General features: G+C 43.8%; 1 protein-coding gene across 6 annotated transcripts in view; it reads right to left on the bottom strand.

Moving 5' to 3' along the window:
* LOC119174040 (intermembrane lipid transfer protein VPS13A) overlaps positions 1–26,779 on the bottom strand; it is a 1,344,268-nt gene that overhangs the window by 1,236,488 nt on the left and 81,001 nt on the right. For all 6 annotated transcript variants that reach the window (XM_075894208.1, XM_075894209.1, XM_075894213.1 and 3 more), the window contains 2 exons: positions 26,492–26,719; positions 26,219–26,438 (listed from right to left, as the gene is read on the bottom strand). In XM_075894208.1, coding sequence (XP_075750323.1) covers positions 26,219–26,438; positions 26,492–26,719 — 448 coding nt within the window. The remainder of the gene's footprint in view (positions 1–26,218; positions 26,439–26,491; positions 26,720–26,779) is intronic.

Raw genomic sequence — 26,779 nt, 5'->3', positions numbered from 1 at the left:
CATTTGAGCAGCAACAGTGAACATTCTTTTTAAAGGCATGGTCGCGATTGCTGGTGTGCGCTATCTCCACGTGCAAAGACTGCAAAAAGAGCATCTCTCCGTGCCTCAAATTATCGCATTCTTTTACATCAGCGTTTTGTAGAGTTACGCGATATGGGATCCAAAAGAAGTAGTTTTATGTCGTGTAGCATTGCAATTCGTTGCTATAGCATTTATTGCTTCTCCCTTGCAGTAAAACTGACTTTTTCAATTTTTATGGTACCACTTTTTCATTGCAGAGCACTTATTGAGCTCAGCGGTTGCTTGGCCATGATATGGCACTTTTTTTTTTTCGCACACTACTGCGTTTTCATAGTTTGACTTACAGCTTCGCTAACAAAAAATATGAGTCGCATAATGAAGTTTGCGCACAAACGTCACTTTAACAAGATTCATGCCTTTTGTTCACGTGGCGCAAGATTCATTCATGGAGTTAAGGTCACGCATGGTGCTCACCATGTGTGAACCGAAATACAAATGAGACCAAACCATACAAACGCAGCTGCGTCCTTTGTGCAGGGGTGGAAGCGGGCTTCAGCCTTTTAGAGCAGCTCACTAAGCAGGAATAATGCAGTTTTCGAGACGCTTTTGAGCAGTAAAAAGGGAGCTATGAGACAGCTCTGGAGCACCAAAAGGTGTGTTTTGGAGCATCAAAATTTAGTTATGGAACAGATTTCTAGGGTCACGCATTACTGTTAGAACAGTGAGGACTATAGATATGAGATAATAACAGTTATCTTAATACTAAACCTAATAAGTCTCTATAAAGTAAATGTAAAAAACATGTTCTAGTCACTCACGTCCCACAGGCGACATGAGAACCGCGGGAAAATATAGATGTGCCCTACATGCCATTGCCAGGCCATAAAGTTGAATTTTTTTTATTACGATAGAAATTATATAGACACTCAGCGGGTTTTTGCCATCGCTGGGATGTTTTGCATAAACTACAAGTTGGTAACATTGCCCGCATATCGTACGTTCTAACTGCGCGTAAAATTCGATAAGTTGGGGCCACGAGCGCTGCTCAACAAGAAATTCAACGAGGCTGCCGATCTCCCGTCGCTGGGAGGGCGCCCGCAACAGCATCCCATTGCATGTTACACATGCCATTGAACGCTCAAGCAGAGAAAAAACACACCACTCGTCTTGAACGGGCATGAAAAAATGCGAGAGAAAGGAGTGGGTGGGAGATTGCTCAAGCAGCAGCTGTGAACTAAGGGTGTAGTTGCGACAGCTGGCACACGCCCTATCTCGGCAAGCATCAGCACATGGCTCGTAAACAGTTCTACCTGGCGTGCTCTCAACGAGAAGAAATTGTTCAATAAAAGCGTTTCTTCTCAAAGCAGCCATATTTATTCACTTAAATCTGCGTTTTGTAGAGTTATATAATATTATATCCAAAAGAGTTAGCTGCCAGCCTTTGTATTGTCACGGGGTTTGTGACATTGACTAAGGCAGCAGCCGCTGTTTCCATGAGTGAACTTCTTATCTGGGCGAACCTGTGCCCACAAAACGAAATGTCACCTTGTACAAGCAATACACACTGTAGACTGAGAGCAGCGAACATAGATCGTCGGCCGTCGATCTGCCAAATAGCGAAGTGCATCGGCATTTATACATGTGCCATCAAAGATTCCAGCGTTATAACTAGTGGCCGCGTTAGTTCCGGAACAAACTCTAATGTACGCGTTGTGCATGCAATTCCATTGGAAGGTTCTAAGATCATCTATAGATGGCTCTTAGTCATTGGGATGCATTTTACACAAGGCTGCGTTACACATATAATGAGGATGTTACAAAAATACAAAGGAGAGCATGCAGCAATACCATTACATTTTTACAAATTGTTGCTATTTCATTCATCGCTTCCCCAGTGAAACTAGCTTTAAATTTCCAGTTTATATGGATCGACAGTCTCCACTGCAGAGCTCGCGCTATGCTCGGTGGTTGCTCGGCAACTGTGTGGCGAGTTTTTCCCAACATCACTGCCGTCTTTACAGTTTGACTAAAAGCCATGGTGCTAAAACATACCATAAAAGCCTTCATATAGCCCAGTATTTATTTCTAGATTTAAGGTACAAAATTTCAGCCCCGTACTATATGCGGGTCCCAAGAATTTCAGGGCCAGAATTCAGTTTTGGTTTCAGAATACCGCGGTGCTATCATCATCATACTTGCATGCTTCTGCGCTAGATGCAAGTTGGTGTTAGCGGTAGTAGTCGTTAGTCTTACAGATCAATGTGTGCAGCAGTGGTCAGTGGCCTTTGCTTCAACTTGACGCCCATAACGACAGCCACGATTTTTCTCCTGTGATTTTACGCCATGTCAGCACCCAACAGGCAGTACTTGGCTGTTTTTAAAAGGAAAGCTTTTGCTTCTACTGAAACCGTTGGCAACTGTGCCATGAAGCAGCAGTTTGGAGCGATCGAGCGAAGTATTTGCGGTTGGCGGAAGCAGAAAAACGCCCGCTTTGTTTGCATCGGCAAAAAGACACCCTCTTTGTTTGCAGCAGCAAGCGAAAAAGTTGCCACGGACCAGAAATTAGAGCATTTCCTGACGTGGAATGAGAACTCACATACTTTGGAGGGAGCAGCGAGCTGCACGTCTTGCTATTCAATCGAGCTGCTACAAGCGAAGGCAAGGGAAATCGCCTGAGACAAAGGCATTCAGCCGGAGGGTTTCAAAGTGAGCAAGCATTGACAGTCTCTTTTCACGTGCTACGCTTGGTTCTCCATATGTCAGCGTACGTCGATCTTCCAGAAGCTACTAAATAGCTACAAAGAAGACCCTGTTAAGTTTCAAAAGTACGTAATTGCATTGCAAAAGATCAGCTGAGCCAGATCGACAACGAGGAGGAAACGCCGGTCTACCTAGATATGCCCTCAGGGCTGAAGGCTTCAGGCAAGTTATCGTATGTTCGACAGCGAATGAAGCAACGCGGGTGACTGTTATAGTGTCCTGCACTGAAGACGGTCGCAAGGTACCACCATACGTGGTGTTCAAACGAAAGACGCTGACGAAGGGGGAAAAATTTCTAAAAAATGTCATTGTTTGCTGCCAGGAGAAGGGGTGGATAGACTAATTGCTAGTGCTTGACTGGATAGAGTCCATGTGGTGTCGACGGCTCAGAGCACTGCTGGGGCTCTTTTCGATGTTTTTGATCGATGAGTTTCGATGTCACCTGACCGACTCAGAAAAGCGAGTGCTGCGCTACTCCCGCACCAAGCTCGTGATCATCCCCGGATGACATGACAACTGCAGCCACTTGATGTGTGCCTTAATAAGCTCTTTAAGGGCCAGTCAAGCGCCTATAATGGAATGAATGAGGTGTGGAGAACCAGAAGTGACCTCCGCCAGACGGCTGAAATAGGCCTCGCCAGCAATGCTGTGCTCGTGGATAGTCGAGGCTTGGGCCTGCATTCCCAATGTACTCGTTTGCCACGCGTTCAAAAAGTGCTCCACCTCGAACGTGCTTGATGGCACTGAGGATAATGTGCTGTGGGAGAAAATTTCCGACAAGGGAGCTTCAAAAGATAGTGCGTCCGACGATGACGATGAATCAAGTGTGTCAATAAATGCATTCTTCTGTTTAACTCGGGTTATATTCGGGTAAAATCTTTTTTTATCTCGTTTGCTATCCCCAAATTACACACAGGACTACATTTGGGTGCGAGCTATATGAGGGCATTTACGGTATATAGAGTCGCATAACGCGGTATGCACACTATCGCCACCTTAACAAAATTCATGCATTTTGTCCACAAGGCACAGATTGATGCATGAACCGAAATATGATGTGACCGAACTACATTAGATATGGATGCGTTTGCGTCCTCTGTGAAGCCCATGCGTGTTGCTCAATCGATATTATTAACTCAACTAAATAAGGCATAGCAGGCGTAAATTGCCATTTAGGTGCAGCTTGTCGCTGCAGATCAAATTGGAACAAAATGGAGCGATTGGTGCCGCACATCCACCCGTTTGTGTGTCAAATGCATGTTTCTCGGTCAATGATAAGACTTGGTTGAATGCAGTCTCGAGCAGTAACTAGTTAGTAGTAATGCATTACTGGTAAGTAGTTACTTTGTTTAGTAACTTGTAACTGTAACTAGTTACTTTTTAGTTATAAGAACTTGTAACTGTAACACTGTTATTTTTTACACAGTAACTGTAACTTAAAATGCCAATACAGATACTTCTGCTTTTATAAAAATTCTCCAACAGCAACACTAAGACCTTTTTTCTTTTTCAAACTATTTTTTTTTTACCATATACTCTTCACATTTCAACACATCAAAATATGCCTTTCCTCAGGAGATGATGCTGCTGAGCAGAATACCTGTGCAAAAGACCGTGATCAGAGCTTACATGTGAACTAGCTGTCATAAATCAATCATGTTGCAGCTAAACAGAACAACTCGGACGAAGGGGGGGTCATGAGTCATATATTTTTTGTCACTTGAGCTTTTTTGGTGCACGTGCCGGGGGAACATTCGTCTGAGACTCTGAGCTTATCGCAGTAGTGGGAATGCCTTCCAGCATTTTGGAGCAGGCAAAATCTGCTTTTGGAGCAGCTACCTCTGTGTTTGGAGCACGCACAGGCGTTTTATGACACACACAGAGAAAGGAAATCTAGCTTTAATTTAGTTTATTGTTCAGTCGGTTAACATAATCATTTATACAAATGCAGGAAGCCCACAATATTGTTACTGCATACGTGATTTGGGTACGAGCTTATGGGTAGCGGGGAAAGAGAAGATTTTCGAGAAGAGCACGTTTGGATAGCGACAAAAACCTCCTGTGCACGACATATTTGAGTCTACTGGTACATCACAGCAGAATAAGTCCTTTTGTAAATGTAACAGACTGGTAGAGGCGCTGGGTAGAGCATGTCAAAGTACCATGGAGCCACAGCTGTTTGAACTTCATCGTAGCTGTCGTCTTGCCAGTATGCCACCGACAACAACACTCATGGCTGAGAGTGAAGGTCGAGGCTTCTCAACCACGCAAAGACCAGCACCGGTTGCACCTCAGCATCACTAGATGAAACCCCACATGTTCGTGGGAACGGCAGAAGATGTGGATGCGTGGCTGACACATTACAAAAGGGTGAGCGGTACAACTGCTGGAATCCCACCGACTAATTGGGAACTGTCGCTCTGTTTCTCACAAAAACCGCCCTGATGTGGTACGAAAATCACGAAGATTCCTTAACAATGTTGGATCATTCTACTGAAGAATCAAAGAAGTGCTTTGAGGGACTCCAATTAAAAAAAAAAAAGCGCGGAGCGCACGTTGGCTAAAAGAGCTCAGACTCCTGGAGAGACGTGTACCACCTATATAGAGGAGCTTCTGACGGTTTGCAAGATCATAAACTCGCAGATGTCTGAAGAGGACAAGGTCAGACACCTTCTGAAGGGTATAGCAAAGAACATCTGCAATTTTTTTATAGGTAGGAAAGACCTCACCTCTGTCTCTGCCGTCCAACGTCACTGTCATACTTTTGAGAAGCTGAAGACACGTCGTATTACCCCGAAATTTGGTAGGCTGGCAAATGTAATAACGGTCGCCAGAGTTGACGCGAGCTCGACCGCCGACCTTACTGCTACTATCCGGGCAATAGTGCGCGAAGAGCTACAGCAACAAGACATACTGGTCGAGGAAACCATCCATAATCCGCTTACCTGTTCATCCACTTACCGGGTGCCGTTCGCTACTCTGCCACCAACGGTATGTGTGATGGACGTCAGCGAAGCTGGAACTTTGTGGTCACACCGAGACTCATTCGCGTCTGACCAGTAGTATGACCAACGCCTTCGTCCCAGCCCCGCTTCAGAGAGGCGGGCAGTTCCTGTTCAGCAAGCTGCTCCATTCCGTTCGATTAGGCAACCCTTCATAGCAGGGCGCTATCAGCAGTGGTTCGGCAAGCGACCCCAACTCGTCTGCTACGACTGTGGCGTTGAAGGCCACATTGCCAGGTAGTGCAACTGCTGGCAGCCGCCGAAATACGACCACCCACTAAGATCCCACCTGTCGAGCTTTGCATGAGCACCAACATTCCATGGAAGCGCATTTCACGAGATTTGAATGCTGCTGTGAAACCGTTCTCCAGTCTCTGACCACAGCCTGACACCCCCGCCAGCCCCTCGCTCCAATCGGTCGGCGTCTCCTCGCCACCGCTACCCTTCGCCTCCTCCGGAAAACTAGTCAGTGCGACCGTTGGAGGTGAGGTCCCTGGACAGTCTTCGATTTCCACAGAAACACATTTGTAATTATCATATTTAAAATTAAGGTTCGTGTGCAAATCGACGCTGTCTCAATAATGGCCCTAGTGAACACAGGGGCTACCGTACCAGTGATGAATCTAGCATTCAAACGCATCCTAAGACAAAAAGTTATTTTCCGTTGGAACCATGCTGATAAGTCTTGTGGAGTGAGCAGAGATGTCTTACAACCTGTTGATATCTGCACAGTGGCTGTTAGATTGGGGTGCCAGAAATTTATTTCGGATTTCACTGTTTTCTTTCATTCTATGCATGATGTAATTCTAGGACTCGATTTCCTAAATCATTGTGGTGCCACTGTCCATTGCCCCACAGGAGAGATTACAGTAGACTCAGATGTTCCAGTAGCGTTTATGGCAAACCCGCCCTGTCAGGGCAAGCACCCTTTGGGTGTCCATGAACACAACTGTATCATCCTTGTCAGCCAAGTGTGTTCCTGTCGTGAGTTCCTCTGCAAACGAGACGACAGTTGACGCCACTGTAGAGCCCATTGACCTCAGCTGCTTAAGAAAAATGTCCTAATACCCTACTGTACGTTGTGGGTTGTGCAAGGGCATACTGGTTTGTGGGTGATCAACTGCACCAATGAACCTTCAATACTGCCAGAGGCTCTACAACTTCCTAAAATTTGTCAACATCAAGTGTTCTGCCTTGCCAACCTTGCAGAGAAAAGCGATTCTTTGGATAAGCCTGATTCCTATAACCTGCATGCCAGGGACACCTCCATGATGGCAATGATCGACAAGTCTCAGCACGAACAAGTGTATTGACCTGGCAAGTATTCTGTGCAAACATGCTCATCTTTTCAATTTCACAAAGCCACAGGCTCCACTGTCATTCTCTGCTTCTCGAATAAAGCATTGCATAGATACGGCATCCCATAAACCTCTACGACAAAAACCATACCTGGTATTGCGTTCGAAACATGCAGTGATAAATGAACAGGTTTGTGAGATGCTAAAAAGAATGTAACACAAGAATCATGTAGTCCATGGGCCGCTCCCATAGTTATGGTCAAGAAGAAAAAGGGGACATAGCGATTTTCCGTTGACTACCACCACCTCAATGCCATAACCAAAAAAGACGTATATCCACTACCACGCATTGATGATGCTATAGACTGTCTTTCCTCAGCCTCCTACTTTTCATCTGTTGATTTGAGACCAGGGTATTGTCATATTCCAATGCACCAGAAAGACAGGGAAAACAGCATTTGTTACACCAGATGAATTTCTTGAATTCAATGGGATGCCGTTCGGACTATGAGACGCGCCTGAAACTTTTAAGCGCTTCATGGACAATATTCTGTGTGGTTTGAAACGGGAAGTCTGCATATGTTATCTGGACAATGTTGTGATTTTTAGGTGCACTTTCTGTGAGCACAACACATGTCTCTATCTTGTGCTGGACTGCCTAAGCAAAGCACACTTGGTGCTCAAATCAAAGAAATGTCATTTCAAAGAGCACCAAACACTCGTCCTTCGACACTTAGTGGACAAAGAAGGCATACGACCACATCCCATGAACATGACCACAGTGGAGACGTTCAAGCGAGCTCACTCAGTGAAAGAACTGTGCAGCTTCTTGAGCCTCTGCTTATACTTCCGTCAATTCAATCCTGGATTTGTCAATATCGCGCACCCATTCACATGCCTCCTTCAGAAAGGCGTCCCATTTGACTGGACTCCGGAATGTGCATCTGCTTTTTCTGAGTTGAAGTTCCTTTTGACATCTCATCCGTTTCTTCGACACTTCGATCCTCTGGCTCCCACAGAACTCCACACAGACGCTAGCGGTGTTGGTGTAGGCGCCTTTGGTTCAACGCTTGGATACCAAAAAACATGTCATAGCGTATGCAAGTCACTCGCTAAACAAGTCCGAGCGTAACTACACCGTCACAGAGCAAGAATGCCTCGCAGTAGTCATCCCAGTGCAGCGCTTCTGGTCCTACCTGTATGGACGCACCTTTACCATCATGACAGATCATCATTCTTTCTGCTGGTTAGTCAATCTGTGTGACCCATCTGGTCGACTAGCGTGTTGAGCACTCCGCCTGCAGGAATATGACTTTACGGTTTCTTATAAAAGTGCTCGTTGTCATGCTGATGCAGATTGTCTTTCGCAACTACTGCTTCTATCAAGAGACAGTGACGTGGACAACTTTGACACCTAAGTCGCACCATTGGACCTGCCATTTCCTGATACCAATGCCTTCAAGACAGAGCAGCAAAGTAACGGCACCATACAGCAGCTCCTTCCTACTGAGTCAAGATCATCGGCGACTCACTTATGCATCTGTGATGGGCTAGTGTACAAAAACAACTATACTACGACGGGCTCACGATATCTTCTCATGGTTCCAAAGAGTCATCGCGTATCCGTCTTGCAGGCCATGCATGATGATTCAATGTCCGGCCATTTAGGCACACATAAACTCTTTTCCTCTTTTCTGACTTCAAGAAAGGTTTTACTCGCCAAAAATGTGCCGGACGACGAAAAAGTATGTCTCTATTTGCAATGAGTGTCAATGCCGCAAGCGCCCCACCAGTGCTCCTCCAGGGCGACTGTGTCCTGTTCCGCCCCCTAGAACTCCATTCAAGCAAGTTGGGATTGACCTCTAGGCTCTTTTCTCCAGTCTTCTACTATCAATCGTTGAATAGTCGTATGCACTGATGATTTAAAATGGTACTGCAAGACAGCTGCTACATCATCGTCAACTGCAGCTGATAGATGTTTATTTATGCTCCGTTGTGTGGTTCCATGACAGAGACCTCCTAAAATTGTTATCAGCAATCATGGTGAAAGAGACGCTTCGTTTATGCACTTCAAGCTTTCAGCACTCTACGCCATATCATCCCTAAACAAACAGCCTAACGAAACAAATGAACATGCTAGTTATGTATGTTGCATCAGATCACAAAAACTGAGACAACGTACTAGCTTTCATTACCTATGTATTTAACACCGCACAGCATGAAACTACTGGCTACAGTCTGTTCTTTTTTTTTTGTATGCTCAGCCACCTTGTCATACCCTCATTACCGTTTTCCTGCTTTTGGACCACCATGATTCCAGTATATCCGAGACCATCTGCCATGCAGAAGAAGCCCAACATTTTACTTAACTGCGCACTCTCGCTTTGTAAGATCGCTCGAAGGCACATTTTAACTGTCGACGTCGACACGTGACATATAATCGCAGAGACCTCATGTTGCGGTGGACGCCAACTAGAAAACACGAGTTGTGTGAAAAATCGCTGGTGCACTATGTGGGACCTTATGTTGTTCTAGACCGTATAAGCGATTTAACTTACCGCGTATTGCATCTTCATTTAAATGGCCGACAGTTTGCAAAGACTGAACTTGCTCATATAGTACGTTTGAAGGGCTTTATTCCCAAAGAGACTTTTTAACTCACCCGGTGGGCTTCGTCTGGGCGGAGAGAAATGTTACAGCATACGTGATTCGGGTATGAGCCTCTGGGTAGCGGGGAAGAGGGAAACTTTTGAAGAGAGGACATTTAGCTAGTGAGAAAGGCACAACTAAAACCTAGTTGAAATTTTCTGAATCCACTTTAAGAAAGCAGCAGTTTGTATTCTTTGCCTAGCTCGGTATCTTTTTCAATGAGCATTGGTCCTGTGTATATAAACCCCAAGTGCTGTTAGTTCAAAGACTTTTAGATGCTTCAAATGTTAATATATTCGACATCATACCATCTGACAAACCAATCGGCCAAGTGCAAATAGAACTTGGCGATATCTTCCCAACAAATGCTAAACACTTGCCCACTAATTATTTGATCGGCTCATTGGAAGATTACCTGTCTCAATCTGTACTAATATAGTAATTGCAACGGATGCATCTATAAGCTGCGAGAAAGCAGGTGTGGGTATTTTTTCTCTCTCGTTATTCTGGTCTTTTTCATTACACCTCCCAGATTATACACCCATATTTGAAGCTGAATTAATGGCTGCTATACTAGCTTTTCGAAAACTTCCTGTGACTCATTCGACAGCTGTGATAGTGACTGACTCGCTACGTGTGTGTTCATTTTTATCATCGTCGTCTGCATCAGCAGTACTAGATACATTTAAATCATTGATCCCAGCAAACATTCGTCCAGTACAAATGATATAAGTGCCAGGCCATCGTAGTATACTTATAAATGAGATGGCTGACTCACTCGCTCGAGCATCCCTTGATCTTTTGATTGTGCCAGTCATGCCTCTTAAAGCTTATGCAACAGCAGCGAGGTTCAGAAAACTTCCTTCTTAAAGACTCATTAAAGATTACGATACCAAATCCGTATTTTTCACACTTGCACTTTGGATAGAATATTAAATGGTGTACCACGTGTAAATTGGAAGTCTCCGTAACAAAATTATGATACCATGTACCACCTCTTAATTTCTACCTAAACAGGTCTGGTCTTAGGCTATCCCCTCTGAGCTCAAGCTGCAACAAACCTGAAAATATCGACCATTTTCTCTCACATACCACCGTTTCAAATATCAAAGGAAAAAATTTTTCAAAATTTTGTTTGAAAAACTAAGAGTTTCACTTTCTACTCCGAATATTTTGTCTTTGGTGGCTGCTTCATTAGACTCAGCGATAGGTACAAGTGCGGGGCCCTTTGCGAATTCCTATATGACACAAGAGGATTATGTTGCCGAGCCATTGATTAGCTTTCGATTTTTACTAACCAATCTTAAATTTAGTATTTCATTATTACGCTGTAATGACTTAGCCTTCAGAGTATTGCCATATAATGATTGCACTTTAGTTATTCAAAAAATTCTATTTTCTTTTCATTTTTTTTTCACATTGCCCTTAAATATTTCTGTCTTGTCAAAACAAAGTGATCATATTTCCATGGCCTAGATAATCCTAAGTTCTTGACTTACATTAACCACCGGCTTGTTGGCCAATCCCCTTTACTGGGTAAGGGCCACAAGAAAAAATCAAGCAAGCAAGCAAGCCTCAGGTGCGCGACACGTTCGGGTCTACCGGTACGTCACAGCGGGATAAACTCCTTTTGTAAACGTAACAATATAATCACATAAAGTAAATTAAATTCGGATTCCATACGGAAGAGGTGACAAAACAGTGAAGGATATTTTGCACCAACAAGCTGTCTACAGCATGAAGTTCTAGCCAGAAAGTTTCTTAAGGTAACTAGAGGGGATTCTGATGCTGCAATCGTTCAGCGACCATGGAAATGATGAGTAGTACACGAATTTGCCTAGTTTTCATACTTGTGAGTGGCGAATTGCACTTGCGGCTTCGTTTATTCATGGTTTCTCTTTTGTTTCGAAGAAAATAATGAACCCTTTTGAACTTTGTGACCCGATTTGAAATGGTAAGCATAAAAAAATAGGGTGGTGAAGCGCAACCGCTGGATATTTGCTGATTTTTGTTTGGTGAGAAAACAGGTCCGAGCCACACGAACCCGAAGAGAGCAAGGAGTACGAAGGTTATATAAATCCGTGCACTACCCATCATTCCCTATGCTAGCTGAAGTGCCGTGAGCGGCAGCTCCCATAGACACTAGGGCCAGAGTTCCATCTAGTGTATATTTAGGAAACACTATGGTTCTAACCAAAGGAACAAGCAGGATTTCGAACAGGATACTCAACAATTGACCACATTCATACTATCAATCAGGTAATAGAGAAATGCTCAAAATATAACCAACCACTATACATAGCCTTCATAGATTACGAGAAGGCGTTTGATTCAGTAGAAATATTAGCCGTCATGCAGACACTGCGGAATCAGGGCGTAGAAGAAGTATATATTAACATTCTGGAAGAAATCTACAGGGGATTAACTGCTACCATAGTGCTTCATGAAGAAAGCAACAGAATACCAATCAAGAAGGGTGTAAGGCTGCGGGACACAATCTCCCCAATGCTATTTACCGCATGCTTACAGGAGGTTTTCAGAAGCCTAGAATGGGAACAGTTAGGGATAAAAGTTAATGGAGAGTACCTTAGTAACCTGCGCTTTGCCGATGACATTGCATGCTGAGTAACTCAGGGGACGAATTGCAACTTATGATTACGGAGTTAGACAAGGAGAGCAGAAAGGTGGGTCTTAAAATTAATCTGCAGAAAACGAAAGTAATGTACAACAACCTCGGAAAAGAGCAGCGCTTCGAGATAACTAATAGTGCACTTCAAGTAGTAAAAGACTATGTCTACTTAGGGCAGGTAATAACCACAGAGCTGAACCACGAGATTGAAGTAACTAGAAGAATAAGAATGGGGTGGAGCACATTCGGCAAGCACTCTCAAATTATGACAGGTAGATTGCCACTATCCCTCAAGAGGAAGGTATATAACAGCTGTATCTTACCGGTACTGAGCTACGAAGCAAAAACCTGGAGACTTACAAAGAGGGTTCAGCTCAAATTGAGGACGACGCAGTGAGCAGTGGAAAGAAAAATGGTAGGTGTAACCTTAAGAGACAAGAAGAGAGCAGAGTGGATTAGGGGACAAATGGGGGTTAAGAATATCATAGTTGAAATAAAGAAGAGGAAATGGACATGGGCCGGGCATGTAGCGCGTAGACAGGATAACCGCTGGTCATTAAGGGTAACAAACTGGATTCCCAGAGAAGGCAAGTGAGTTAGGGGGAGACAAAATGTTAGGTGCGCAGATGAGTTTAAGAAGTTTGCGGGTATAAATTGGCAGCAGCAAGCACATGACCGAGTCGACTGGCGAAACACGGGAGAGGCCTTTGTCCTGCAGTGGACGTAGTCACGATGATGATGATGATGACGACGACGACGACGATGATGATGATGATGGTGATGGTGATGATGATGATGATGACTACAGAGACCACGAGCATCCATGACCACAAAAGCTTGTTTAATCATTATAGAGAGAAGTTAGTCATCGGTATGGAGATGCACTATGTGTCAGCGTAGATGCATCCACATTATTGCGGAAGGTCTCTTATATCAATGTGCAGTAAATATTAAACTACTTCTGTAAGGACATGTCTTACTTTTGTGTTTTGTCAATTCCTTTGATGGAGGGATCAATCATGTTCTTTTTACTAAACGTTTCTGTAATGTGTGTCGATGGTCTGCTCCAACTTTAGACATTAATTATCAACAAAATGAGAGACGTTCTGCCTTCTATACAGGGAACATGCTCAGTATAAACTGGCCATAAAAAAGGCAAAAATGATCGAACATCTATTAGACACACATCTCCTTGCAACCACTCGTTGAGAGCCCCTGTTCTTTTCGCAAGTCCGTGCGCCGTGGAAATCTAACCACATTAGAATCCACCACCCTCCCCTTTGCTGTTGTTCATGAGCTAGTGTCATTGCTCTATTTAGGGAAAAGCTAGAGCCTGTCAATAATTGTTCAACAAGCTCCTTCTAAAAACCCATTGCATGGTTCACTTTAGCAACTTCTTTCCTGGTCTTTTTATGTTTGTTTCGCCGATGTAATTACGTCATCTCGCAATCTCCGCATCGTACATGTCAACGACCTCGCACCGATCGTCCGTCCATAGGTGTGCAGTTTTTTGGTTTCCCTCTTCAAACAGGGCCTGATACACTTCGAAGAACATAAGGAATTGACGGCAATGGTCAATAGACATCGTTTTGACTCCTTATACACTTCCCGTACCTCTCAATAAGTTTTTAGTACATAAAATAACCATTTTGTATGTAATCAATTACTTACATTATGCGGTAACAAAAAAGTAACAAAGTTGCTTTTTCACGGTAACTGTAACTGTGGCGAGTTAGTTTTGAAAACGTGGCAACTGTACCTATACCAGGGTTACTTTTTTGGCTCAAGTAACTGTAAGTGTAACACTCACTTATTATTGGTAAAGCGCCTGCAGACGCTAAGACGTTCACTGGCGCAAGAGAACTCAGTCAGAACTTTATGCAGTAACGAAAAAGTAACGACGTTGCTTTTTCATGGTAACTGTAACTTTGACAAGTTAGTCAAAGTTACGTGAGTATCTATTGCTACTTATTTAAAAGTGGCAATAGATACTCACCAGAAAATTATCGCCCCATATCACTAACATGCATTTGCTGCAAAATGCTTGAGCATATCATTTCTTCGCACATTTATTGTCATTTGGAAACCAATAACTTCTTTTTTGAGAATCAGCATGGATTTAGGCGAGGTTTTTTTTGCGACACCCAATTACTGGAATTTACCACTGATCTTCACTTCAATATGGATAATAATTTACAAACTGACTGCATTTTCCTGGATTTTTCTAAAGCATTCGACCGCGTACCTCATTCCCGTCTGATTTCAAAATTAACAGAACTTCGTTTAGATTCGCTAACCTTATCGTGGATCCGTAACTTTTTGTCTTTTCGAAAGCAGTTCACTCTGGTTAATACCTCTTCCTCTCCAATTTCCGATGTCACCTCCGGAGTGCCTCAGGGTAGCGTCTTGGGGCCACTACTTTTTCTAATCTACATTAATGATCTTCCAACTAATATTTCTTCGTCAATACGGCTTTTTGCTGACGATTGCATTTTATACCGTTCTATAACTAGTACCAATGACCACCTTGCTCTCCAAAAAGACCTTCATCTCATTAACAACTGGTGTGGTGCATGGCAAATGACTTTAAATGTATCAAAATGTAATGTAATATCCTTTAGTCGAAAAAAATTAACTGTGGAACTTGATTACTCCATAAATAATTCCAACGTGTCACGGTCGTTTTCGTATAAGTACCTCGGCGTTCATTTCACTTCTAATCTTACTTGGGCGGTACATGTAACTTACATATCTGCAAACGCATCAAGAACACTGGGGTACTTACATCTAAACCTACGAAACGCGCCAAATAACGTCCGCAAACAAGCTTACTTAACCTTTGTTCGCCCACAGCTGGAATTTGCATCACCCATATGGTCCCCCTTCCAAGCCTATGTCATTAACCAGCTAGAAGCTGTGCAAAACAGGGCGGCACGGTTCATTTCACGTATTTACAGTCGCCCCTCGAGCGTCACACAAATAAAACATGACCTTTCATTACAGCATCTAGACATACGGCGCACAGTTGCCCTCCTGTCTTTGCTTCATAAATATATTCACGCATCCAGGCCACCACCTTTCCCACTAACGGCACCATCGCGCATGTCTGAACGACTTCACAATCAGCGAAGCATCACGCGCATCTTTGGAAAAACAAAATCATTCAATTCATCGGCTTTGCCTCGTGCCATAGCACTCTGGAATGACCTACCCGACGTCATTGTCAATTTAACTAATTATGAAAATTTTCGCGAGCAATTAATGATACATCTATCTCAATAGCATTGTATAACCTCCTTGAATTCTGTTTTTGTTCTTCGTGCTTTTTTTTGCGGCTGGGAAATGCTTGTTGTTGCTTGAAGCCCCTCTTTGTCATTTGTGCAAGCACTGTTATTAGTTTCAATGTTATTACTTGCTTTGTATTTTTATTAGTTATTAGTTATTAGTTGCTCTGTAGTTGATTTGCTTTGTAGTTGCTTTGTATTGTGACAGAAGTATCACCCACTAGCATTCTTTCCTATGTACCCCCCTTACTCTATGCTCCGTAATAGAGCCTGTAAGGTATTTTTAAATAATAATAAATAATAATAATAATAGTTTTGGAAACACGGTGACTGTAATTGTAACAGCGTAACTTTTTGACTTAGATAACTGTAACTGTAACACTTACTTTTTAGTGGTAAAGCGCCTGTAGATGTTAACTGGCACAAAAAAACTTTGCCAGAAGCCATCGTCGCCATGATCGAATGTGATCTTCTTCTTTGCCTTTGCTGGCTGGCTGCATTTATTATATATTCAACATCCTGCCTCACCCCAGAAGAAGCATGAAGGAAGTCTGGTCCATGCAGCTTAGACGGGCCACTCAAGTACAATGCCTGCTTGTGTTTTTGTGTAGCATGACAACACTAGTCCACTACGACCAGGATACATCTGCGTTACTCGAGAGAGTGTCCAAAACTACGATTGTTCCTGTCATGTTGTAGTACTACAACATAGTCTAGCATTCCGCTTCAGTTTGAAGTTTTATGATACTTGTAAGGAGGTCAAGATATTTCATTATTTTCTTTTCTGTCTCTTCCAACGGCAATACCATAGCCTCTAACGGTAGCTTAGCTTCTTGAAAGAATCATTCCTGGCAGCCTGTGGTGCAGCTATTGTGTCATGTGAGCAGGAATCGGGATGAAAAAAGACTGGACTCTTGAGGAGTCGGAGTGCAGGGCAAAATAGAGAGAAACTGGATATTCTTGAAGGGCTTGTCTTCCATTTCTCGGGGTTAATTTTGGAATTGCCCACCTTTGGCCTTGTGTTGTGAGCATGTCTTTCATCAGTAGTGACGATATACAGACGTACCAGGACTAGTGACAATGGAGACAAATGCGGTTGGCATTGAATACCTTCGGAAGCACTTGCTCTTCAGCAGCAGAAAAGTGTAACATTGTTGAAATAGAGCTTCGAAGCAGAGACAAGACAGTTGACCTTTGCACAAAAGCTGTAGTTGTCCCTGCCATCTGCCATGATGTGGCTCTGCCATCAGCAAACAACGTATTTATTTTAGAATTAAAGACACCAGGCAAGATGTTGCGAACTACTGCTGGCCTAAGGACGCACCAGACACCGAAATCTGTCTGCTGATTTGTTCAGACTATATGAAGTAAGTATTCACCGGTGAATTAGTCCGATGTACAGATGTACCTCAAAAATAAGGTATATAACTGCTGCATCTTACCAGTATTTAGCCACGGAGCAGAAACCTGGAGACTTACAAAGAGGGTTCAGCTTAAATTGAGGATGACACAGCGAGCAATAGAAAGGAAAATAGTAGGTGCAACTTTAAGAGACAAGAAGAGAGCAGAGTGGATTAGGGAACAAACGGGGGTTAACAATATCATAGTTGAAATAAAGAAGAGGAAATGGACATGGGCCGGGCATGTAGCGCATAGACAGGATAACCGCTGGTCATTAAGGATAACAAACTGGATTCCCAGAGAACGGAAGTGGGTTAGGGGAAGACAGAAGGTTAGGTGGGCAGATGAGATTAAGAAGTTTGTGGGTATAAGTTGGCAGCAGCAAGCACATGACCGAGTCGACTGGCGAAACACGGGAGAGGCCTTTGTCCTGCAGTGGACGTAGTCAGGCTGATGATGATGATGATGACAAACGTACCAGGCCTAGTGGCGATGAAGACAATTTTTGGTTGGACAGTACAAGGACCTATTAGTCAGAAGACACTTGTTGAATGTGGATCTCATCTCCTGGCCAGCATCCTGAATGTAGATGCAGCCGAAGTGTTGCAGTCTTTCCCGAAACATCACTTGATGAACATCACTGACTGCAGCCAATACCCTTCAGATAAACCTCTACAGTACAAGCAGACCTCTAATCTGTCTAGTGATGGACATTCAGTAGTACTACCATGGATGGGCGACTGCATTCATCGAAGCAACGACTTTGAAAAGCCAGTGACACGCGCGTCGTTCACATTGACAAGGTCTTTTCATCAAAGTTACCATAATTTGAACAAGTCAAGCGGCAAGTACAAAACACCAGCCTGAACTTTGAAGCAGAGTTTATCTGTCGATAACTTGCGGCGAGAGGCCGACACTATTGATGAAAGACATGCGTAAAACACAAGGCCAAATGTAGGAAATTCTGAAATGAACCTCGAGAAATGGAAGACAAGTCCTTGCTTAACCGTAAGAGGAATATCAGCATTGCAGCTACATTTCTTATGCTGATGAGTACTGCAGAAAAAGCATGTCAACTTTCCGTCAGACAAGACGTGCAAAACTGACACCGTCGGGATGCCCCATTTTTTTCGGTGCGAACAATCCTACAAAGAAGGTCTATGATGTGGCAGAGCGTGCTTCTCTCTGCTTTCGAGCTCCACACGTATGAACAGTAGCAGTTCGTTCAGCTAAGCGTTGCTTTTGTCGCATCTGCTGATAAGACTGACGAAGCGAATTGAACAGCCCGTACGTCGGTGGGCCATGTCAAGGTGCGGTGCCGTTGTTCTCAAGTGAAGCACCGACTGATGTCATGCGGTAGAGCCTGCTCCAAGATGTCGACCAGCGTAGCCGAATATGTCACTTTCAGCACGTTCAGGGATCCAGGGCAGCGAGCATACAGTTGCGTGGCATAATACAGTCTCTGCAAACAACAGATGTTGTTGGCTGATGTCATGTTCGGCAGATTTCTTCGCGCCGTAAGATGGTGCTCAGTGATCATAGTCTTATCATTAAACATTTCCTTCAACATAGCGACGGCATTGGCATAGCAAGCTCCGGTGGTAAGAAACTACGCTAGTGCTGCAGCTGCGTTGCCAGACAGAAAACTTTTGAGGTAGTAGAATTTAGTGAATGGCGTCCAGCCGTTGTTCATATGCATAAGCTGTTCCAATCGCTCTCAAAATCGTGTCCACTGTGCGATGTGACCTTTAAGTGTTAGGATGTGCAGCTGCAGCAACTGAGGTGCCATAAATTTTGCTGGAGCCTCATGGCTGAAAGCCATTGCTGTTTACTTTCACCACTGGCAGCTTGCGCATGACTGGCCTGAGCTCGTTCCACTTGCGATATTCTGCTACTACCTATCTCAGCGAGCATGCTGACCACTTCATCATGATATTCTGCAATAGCCGTATACTCTTCTTCAATATGCTCGGTCGGGATATACTCTCCCCACAGCTCGACAATCTGTGAGAGCTCGCCATTGTTAGCAGAGAGTCGCTGCTTTACGGCTGTGAGCTTGGCGATGTCGACGCTAGTGGAGTCGAGTAAAATGAATAATCTATGCATTCTGAGCACATCAAGCAGATCTCTTGCCTTTTAGACGATCCATTAGAAGAGCACCGCTGCTGGCTGATGTCGTTGCACCAACGCCGACCTTCACATTCACGATCTCTCAAATCCTCACCGCCCGCGACACGAGGTGAGAGTAGAAGCCCTGTGCGCTGTGCGTAGAGGAAAGTCTGGTCCGCACGCTAGGACCTTAACTGATGCGGAAGAATTCAGCCAGAAGCCATCGCCACCATGATCCAGCGTGATCTACCTCTTCTTCTTTGCTTTCTCTGGCTGGCTGCGTTTATATCTTCAACAGCACCCATGACTGGTTGAATGTGGCATTGTACACGCAAACTAACCTTTATGCACAGCTTGGCACAACAGGCCAGATTGGCACAAAAGGGCGCAATTGGCGCACTTCCACCTCAGCTCATTTCATTTTCTTTTTTCGTGCTAATGCATACCTGTCTTATGTCCACAACAAAACCTGCTCATGACACGTAGTTAAAATAACAGGCAGGAATGCATCATGAAAGTCATTTTTTCATCAACAACCATATGCAAGTCTTGCTTGATCATATACAATCTGCATATCAGACACGCATTCATTTCTGTACAATTTGTTTCTCGAAGAAAGTCCTCGTGACAAGTGCAAATGACTAGCCCATTCAAACGCTACGTAGAAGCACAAGGCCATGTCGGGACTACCCACAACCGCTTCCCTAAAAAAAGGGAGATGCAATATGGCTGAGTCACTCACCGGCCATTTCCTTTAAATCATGTGACCTGCTACATCACCATTCTTGCCTGTATTTACTTCGCTTCAAGCACAGTAAGCATTGTTCATCACCCAAGTGCTGGCCCACTTACAATCATCGTAGCCGCTATCAGTGCCCTTCTAAAGTACATTGTCCTCAGTTCCATGGGGTGCATTCGAATTAACTATTTTCTTGAAGCTCTTGTTGGCAATGCAGGGAGAAACCAGGTCCCACAACATGGGGATACCAGACGACCTAAGCTTTAGAAAGGTCTTCTCAAACAGCATGAAACAGGTATTAGCAAGTGCGCACTCTTTTGTTTTTGCGTTGAACTTCGCGTTGAAGTACTTGGCAGTGGCACAGTTCCCGTTTTCTTCGGCAAGTTTTATAACAGCGAGCTTGGATTTCACCACATATATAATCATTCTAGCGAACCGCAAGGAAACAGTAAAAATGCGGTGGACAAATGGCAAAACCTAAACTACCAACTTCAACTAAGCACGGACAAGAAGAGTTGGGGCAGCAGGCCCTCGCACGCCTACAGTGCATAAAATTACCCGTGCCATGACGCGAACACGAATTCTCACGGTAGAAAGAAAGCGTAGATAAAAGGAGGCAAATGCTTAAGCATTTACGACTACCCCTCGATAGGTTTATGTGTTCAGGTACAGTATTCTAGCCGCTGTAGTTCAGAGGAGTCCTCGGAAGAACGGAATTCACACTCAATGTCCATTTCAAGTATGGCTGCCCTCGCCCGCTCAGCACCAATGGTTGTCCGGCAAGGCACGCGACTGGCCCGCCCCTTTCTGCGTGAACCTTGAGTGGGCACGTCGGCTGGTCATCTTGTAGCACCATGTTCAAGCCGCTTCTTTTCTACGTGCAGATATTCCTGTGCGGTGCAACAGCAATGGCCAGCGCACATCAAGATGCGACCAACTTTGTCACCGAAGAACGTAATTCTACTTCCGCGCAAGCGTCAGCCATTATCGACGAGGGTTGGGGAACGCTGCTTCCAGTGCCATCAACGTCAATTCAAGTGGATAAAAGACGCCCCCCTATCCCCGGATTCCTTCAGTGGGCACGTCGGCTGGTCATCTTATAGCACCATGTTCAAGCCGCTTCTTTTCTACAAGCAGGTTAGTAATGAAGTATCATCTGTTAAAACTAGCAATCGTTATTTTGCCCACCTGACGTGCCCACGTAGCTTGTATACCTTGTATTGTAACATTAAGCAAGTGTTTTTGTCCCTACTGATGCTATGCGGGGACGTCGAATCCAATCCAGGACCCTCCACTGCGGAATTGTTGTCACAGTTGATTGAAGGTCAAAACAACATTCAAAAAAGGCTTGATGATATCAAGCTGAAATTAAAAACTGTAGAGGAAACTTCTGAGATAATTAAAAGATTCAGCGATAAACTTCGCGGCCTGAAAAATACAGTTCAAGACTTAGAACGTAAGCTCGTTGATTTAGAGGACAGAAGCAGGCGTAACAACCTTGTTGTGTTCGGCATACCGGAAAAGAATGATGACGCCTCTGACGACCTCATGGATAGCGTAGTCTGCAATGTGTTCAGGCATGCTTTAGACGTGAACGTAAACTCAGTCGAGCGAATTCATAGGCTAGGGCAAAGGCAGCATGGTAGAAATCGGCCAGTGATCGTAAAGTTTTTCGACCACAGGGAAAAAGTTAACGTTCTCAAAAGTTGCTACAAATTAAAAGGGAAGGGAATCTCAGTCTCGGAGGACTTCTCTGCAAGCACTCAGCACGTCAGGAAGTTTCTATGGAACAGCACTTCAGATATTAGGAAATCGGGCACAAAGGTTAAACTTGTACATGACAAAATTAGGATTGACAATCGATTGCTAACATTAGATGAAGTTCAGCGTGGAATGGTCTCTGCGAGCAGACCGCTTACCAGAGGAACTCGCAACAAATGAAACGACAAGAACAGGGGACTTTTCCGATGCCGAAATATTAACGCCCGTAGTATTCTAGCAAAAAGTGATGATTTAGACAGTGTTGTGTTAATGTATCACCCTCATCTTTTGATAATTACTGAAACCTGGCTTCACACCGACGTTAGTGACGATGAGATCACGCCCCAGGGTTACCGCATCTATCGCAAAGATAGGAGTAGTCGAGGCGGCGGAGCTGCAATCATATTTAAGGAAACCTTACAAGTTGAAAGATTAGCCGATATACCAGATCTTGAATGCATAATTGTGAAAGTAGACACAGGCGATCTTAAGTTCATAGTCGGCGCTTTTTACCGCCCCCCAGGCACAGACGAAGCATTCTTTGATAAGCTTAATGAATTTCTTTGCAAGGTCCACAGTTTCTCTAGAAATATAATAGTTTGCGGTGATTTCAACGTTCCTTCAGTTATATGGGATACTGATTTTCCTGTACCGTCTTCAAATGCAGCGAAACGTTTAGTCGATATAGTCCTTTTTCATGATTCAACTCAACTAGTTAAGCAACCAACCCGCGTACAGAATGCTACTGCTACAACTCTGGATCTTCTTTTCATTAGCAACAGCATGCTGCGTCATGTGGCAGACACCAATGTGCTTGATGGAATATCCCATCACAAATTGGTTTACATGTGCATTAATCTTAATGACGTTCCAAAAGGCAAGAGGGAAGAACACGTGGTGTCTGTCTTCTCGCACGCAAAAGATGTAGAAATACTGGACACATTAGACTTACATTTTTCTCGATTCACTTTACTTTCTCAATGTAGTACTTGTACTGTTAACAACCTTTGGTGTTTCTTCAAAAACCTTGTGTTGCAGTGCGTTCATGACATTGTGCCAGAAAAAGTGAAAATAATAAAAAATGTTAGCCCATGGATTACTATGCCAGTTGTTCGTTTGGGGCGAAAGGCAAACAGGATCAGAAAACAGCATCATCAGAACCCCACTCCGTCGACCATGCTTAAACTTAGTAACATGCGTAAAGAATTAAAAGACAATATCAAGGAAGCAAAAGATCAGTACTATAACGTCACTTTAGAAAAATTCTTGCTGTCATCCCCAGCGAAATTCCGGCAGCATTTTGCCCCAAACAAGAAGCCTTTTCATAATATATGTGTAAATGGGACTATCGTAACTAATAAAGAAACTATTGCAGAATCATTCAACACGTTTTTTTGTTCAGTGTTTACTGATGACGATGGGAGAAGGCCATGTTCGAAAACGCTTCATGATGTCCCTTCAATAAGTGACCTTGCAATATCTGAGGAAGGAATCTTGTCTTTGCTTCTTAACATAGATCCCAAAAAGACGCCTGGTATTGATAGCATACCTAACGCGTTCCTTGTGAGGTATGCTGAATGGTGCTCGAATTTTTTGTGCATCATTTTTCAGAAGTCATTATCACAGCGCACGCTTCCAGATGACTGGAAATTCGGAAAAATTATCCCTATACCCAAATCACCTAACACTTCTCTCATCTCCGCCTATAGACCGATTTTCCTGCTTTGCTCATGTGCGAAGGTATTAGAACATATTATATTCAAGCATCTCTCAGTTTTTCTCGGGGAAAATAATTTTTCGGGGAAAATAATTTAATCAGTGACCGACAACACGGCTTTCGAAAAGGATTCTCAACAGTCACACAACTGTTGGAAACCGTTCATGACATTGCAGCTATACTAGATAGGCAAGGCCAGATTGACATGATTTTCCTAGACTTCGAAAAAGCATTTAGTCGCGTGTCGCATCCAAAACTTCTCGCGAAACTTAAACATATACTAAAAAACCGTACATTAACTTCATAGATTGAGGCCTATCTTTCTTATCGAAATCAAATAGTTTCTATAGATAATGTCCAGTCTGATTCACGACCGGTGAAATCGGGAATCCCTCAGGGCTCTGTGCTTGGGCCACTTATTTTTTTAATTTTTATAGACGACATTGCCATTGATATCCCGGTTTCTATTAAGTTATTTGCAGATGATTGTATTCTTTATCAGGAAATACGTAGTGCAGACGACCAGGTTCTTTTAAATGCAGCGTTAAGAAAAATATCTTCTTGGTGTGCAGTGTGGTAAATGAAGATTAATGAAAAGAAAACGGTAGCTATGACTGTTACGCGCAAGCAGCTTCCTTTGAAACACTCATATTCCATCAATGGTCAAAAACTATCGTTTGTTAAAACTTATAAATATTTGGGGGTTGTATTAGGTGCAGATTTTAAGTGGAATGAGCATGTTGCCTACATCGAAAAGAAAGCATTACAGAAATAAGCATTTCTAAGACGTTCTTTGGGCAAATCTACCCCAAAATTTAAATTATTGCGTATAAAACTTTTATACGTCCGATCCTCGAGTACTCATCTGTGGTTTGGGACCCTCATAGCCAAGTAAATATTAAAACACTCGAAATGATTCAAAGAAAAGCAATCCGATTTGTATATAATCGCTACAGTGCTCTTACGTCACCGAGTGAACTGTTAGAGAAAGCTGACTTGGATACATTGCAGGCAAGACGGCAACACGATCGACTGAAGTACATGTTTCTACTTTACCACGACAAGCTACGCATAGACAAGCACGCGTACATAAAAACGGTTCACCGCCGATCAACCCGTTCCGAGTATCCAAAAAAACTGAAGGAATATTCCTGTCAAACAAACGCCTTTAAAAACTCATTTTTTCCGCGCGCTGTCACTAATTGAAATGCTCTTTCTGCCGATCTGGTGAACTGCGAAACCGTTCAGTCGTTCATGGAAAAACTCAAACACCAGCAACCCACTTGACTTAGATCTTTCTTTGCACTTCGCCCTCTATTATTCCACCGCGCATCCTGAACAGGCTTCCATTTAGGTTCCACTTTCTATATCACTTCTTTCATATCAATGCGTTGTATTTTTGAAATGTTGCCGATTTTTGAACCGTTATATGATGTTTCTTTCTTAGTTCTGTATGAGCAGATGTTTGTCATCATAGTTTTTTTTTTTGTACGTGTACGCGTAACCACAATTTTGTAAGTACTGGCGTTTTACTTTGACGTACTAGTTCTTGATGGTGTAGCTCTACGTGACGTGTTTCCTTTCCTGTTGTATCTTTATATTTGTTTCCTTTTTTGTATCACCCACCCCTGCCTAAAGCCTCAAGTGTGAGGCTGGCAGTACTTCTGAAATAAATAAAATAAAAACCTGTGAGCTGGCTCGGGTGGGTTAGGAAGAGCAAAATATGCGAGTAAATATATATTTTTTTTAATAGTGAGGCTGGCTAAATATTGGGGGTGCACAAATTATGCAAAGATGCAAATTATGCGAGTATTTACCGTAAACTTTTAACTCCAAAAAGAGAGAGGCAAACATGTAACACAGCGTAGCCTCTTCACAGCGGACTTTCTGACGCTTAGGCCATCAGTGACGAGCCTGATAATGACAGGTGCACATATTTGAACTGAATCACAGCTGCTCTGACTAGGAGGCATACTTTTATTCATGAGATGACATTTTTTTAAAGAACAAGCAAATGTTTTGAATTGGCTGCCCTGACACTCATGAGCTTGCATAAGGACAAAAACCCAGATTCACTAGTGGAAGAAAAATAAGCAATAACTTCCTGAAACCTTGACAAAACATATTCAAAAAACACGTGCCCGCCATTCATGTGCTCTTCCATGGATGCAACGTTTTTCATTATACCTATTGCTAGTTTTCCCAGACTTTGTTTCACAATGTCCAGATACAGAGGCGACAAACATTTTAGCCGCCTGTGTGTAGTTATTACTGAACATTCCTTTCATTACGAGCCGTGCAACACCTGAAGCAAGCTATCAGCAACGTCCCGTAAAAAGCGACGTCTGCCGATGAATTGCTAAAACACATTTTTGCTACCAAATGGCATAGGCGTCACGAGTCTTGGCACGGGATGCATTTTGCTGCCGAGCCTAGCCAACTTACACAATGAAAGCTGCATCGACACCGAGCATTGCATCATGGCTTACTTGGCACACAACTGTGAGCACTATTTATTCAGTGGAATATATCTTGGTTCGTGATTGCGTCTTAGGAAGCCGCACGATCAAGCTGCACATGTTTTCGTGTGCCGACAACGCAACTGCCAGTGATAGATTCCCCCAAACACGAGACTCTGGCGCAGTTTTGCTCAATTTAAGTTGATTTTATCAGGATGGCACAGTAAATCCATTTTGGCACAATGGCCCAGGAGTGTATTCTACATATGGCTGCCCGCCAAACAATAAAATATGTAAAGGGATCCTGGGGTCGAATAGTAGTATCCATTTTACACTGGAAAAGAACAGACGGGTGACGTTTTAGAATGTCAACATCATTAAGAGCTTACCTGTAACCGACCTGTCCACTGACAATACGGTGACCAGGTCATGATGGTCACCAGAGGCCCCCTCGATGACAAAGCCCTCAGCACGTGCAGACAACTTGAAGGCGTGTGCACCAGGACGGGTTTCCAAGCTCATCAGGAACTGACTGAGAGTGCACACAAGCACTTCATAGCCAGTGGCAGCCACAAAAGATAGGGTGCAGTGGGCCAGCGTGAAATTCACCTGCACCCACACAGACCTTTGAAGCCATTCGGCAGAGGGGCGCCATGACTAACCTTATGAGCAATGTAGTGCTCAGGCACGTCGGACGAGGCATCGTATGCATATTCAATGGCCTCGTACAGCTTCTCCTTTTCCTCGGGAGTGAGGCGGGACCAGAAGCTGCGTTCGCGCTCGCCAATCACCTCTACCTCCTCACTTTCTTCAGCGCCGCCAAACCACGAGGCCCACCAGCCCTGGTCTCGCTTGCGCGGCACTGCCCGGTTTGGCTCGTCAGAAAGAAGCTGAACAAAACGCCACAACAATCCGTTTCATCACTGTCTATCACAGTCACCACGAAAGTG

The sequence above is a fragment of the Rhipicephalus microplus genome, chromosome 5 (genome assembly GCF_043290135.1).
Source record: "Rhipicephalus microplus isolate Deutch F79 chromosome 5, USDA_Rmic, whole genome shotgun sequence".
NCBI classification, from domain to species: domain Eukaryota; kingdom Metazoa; phylum Arthropoda; class Arachnida; order Ixodida; family Ixodidae; genus Rhipicephalus; species Rhipicephalus microplus.
This window is presented reverse-complemented; position numbering and strand designations above follow the sequence as displayed.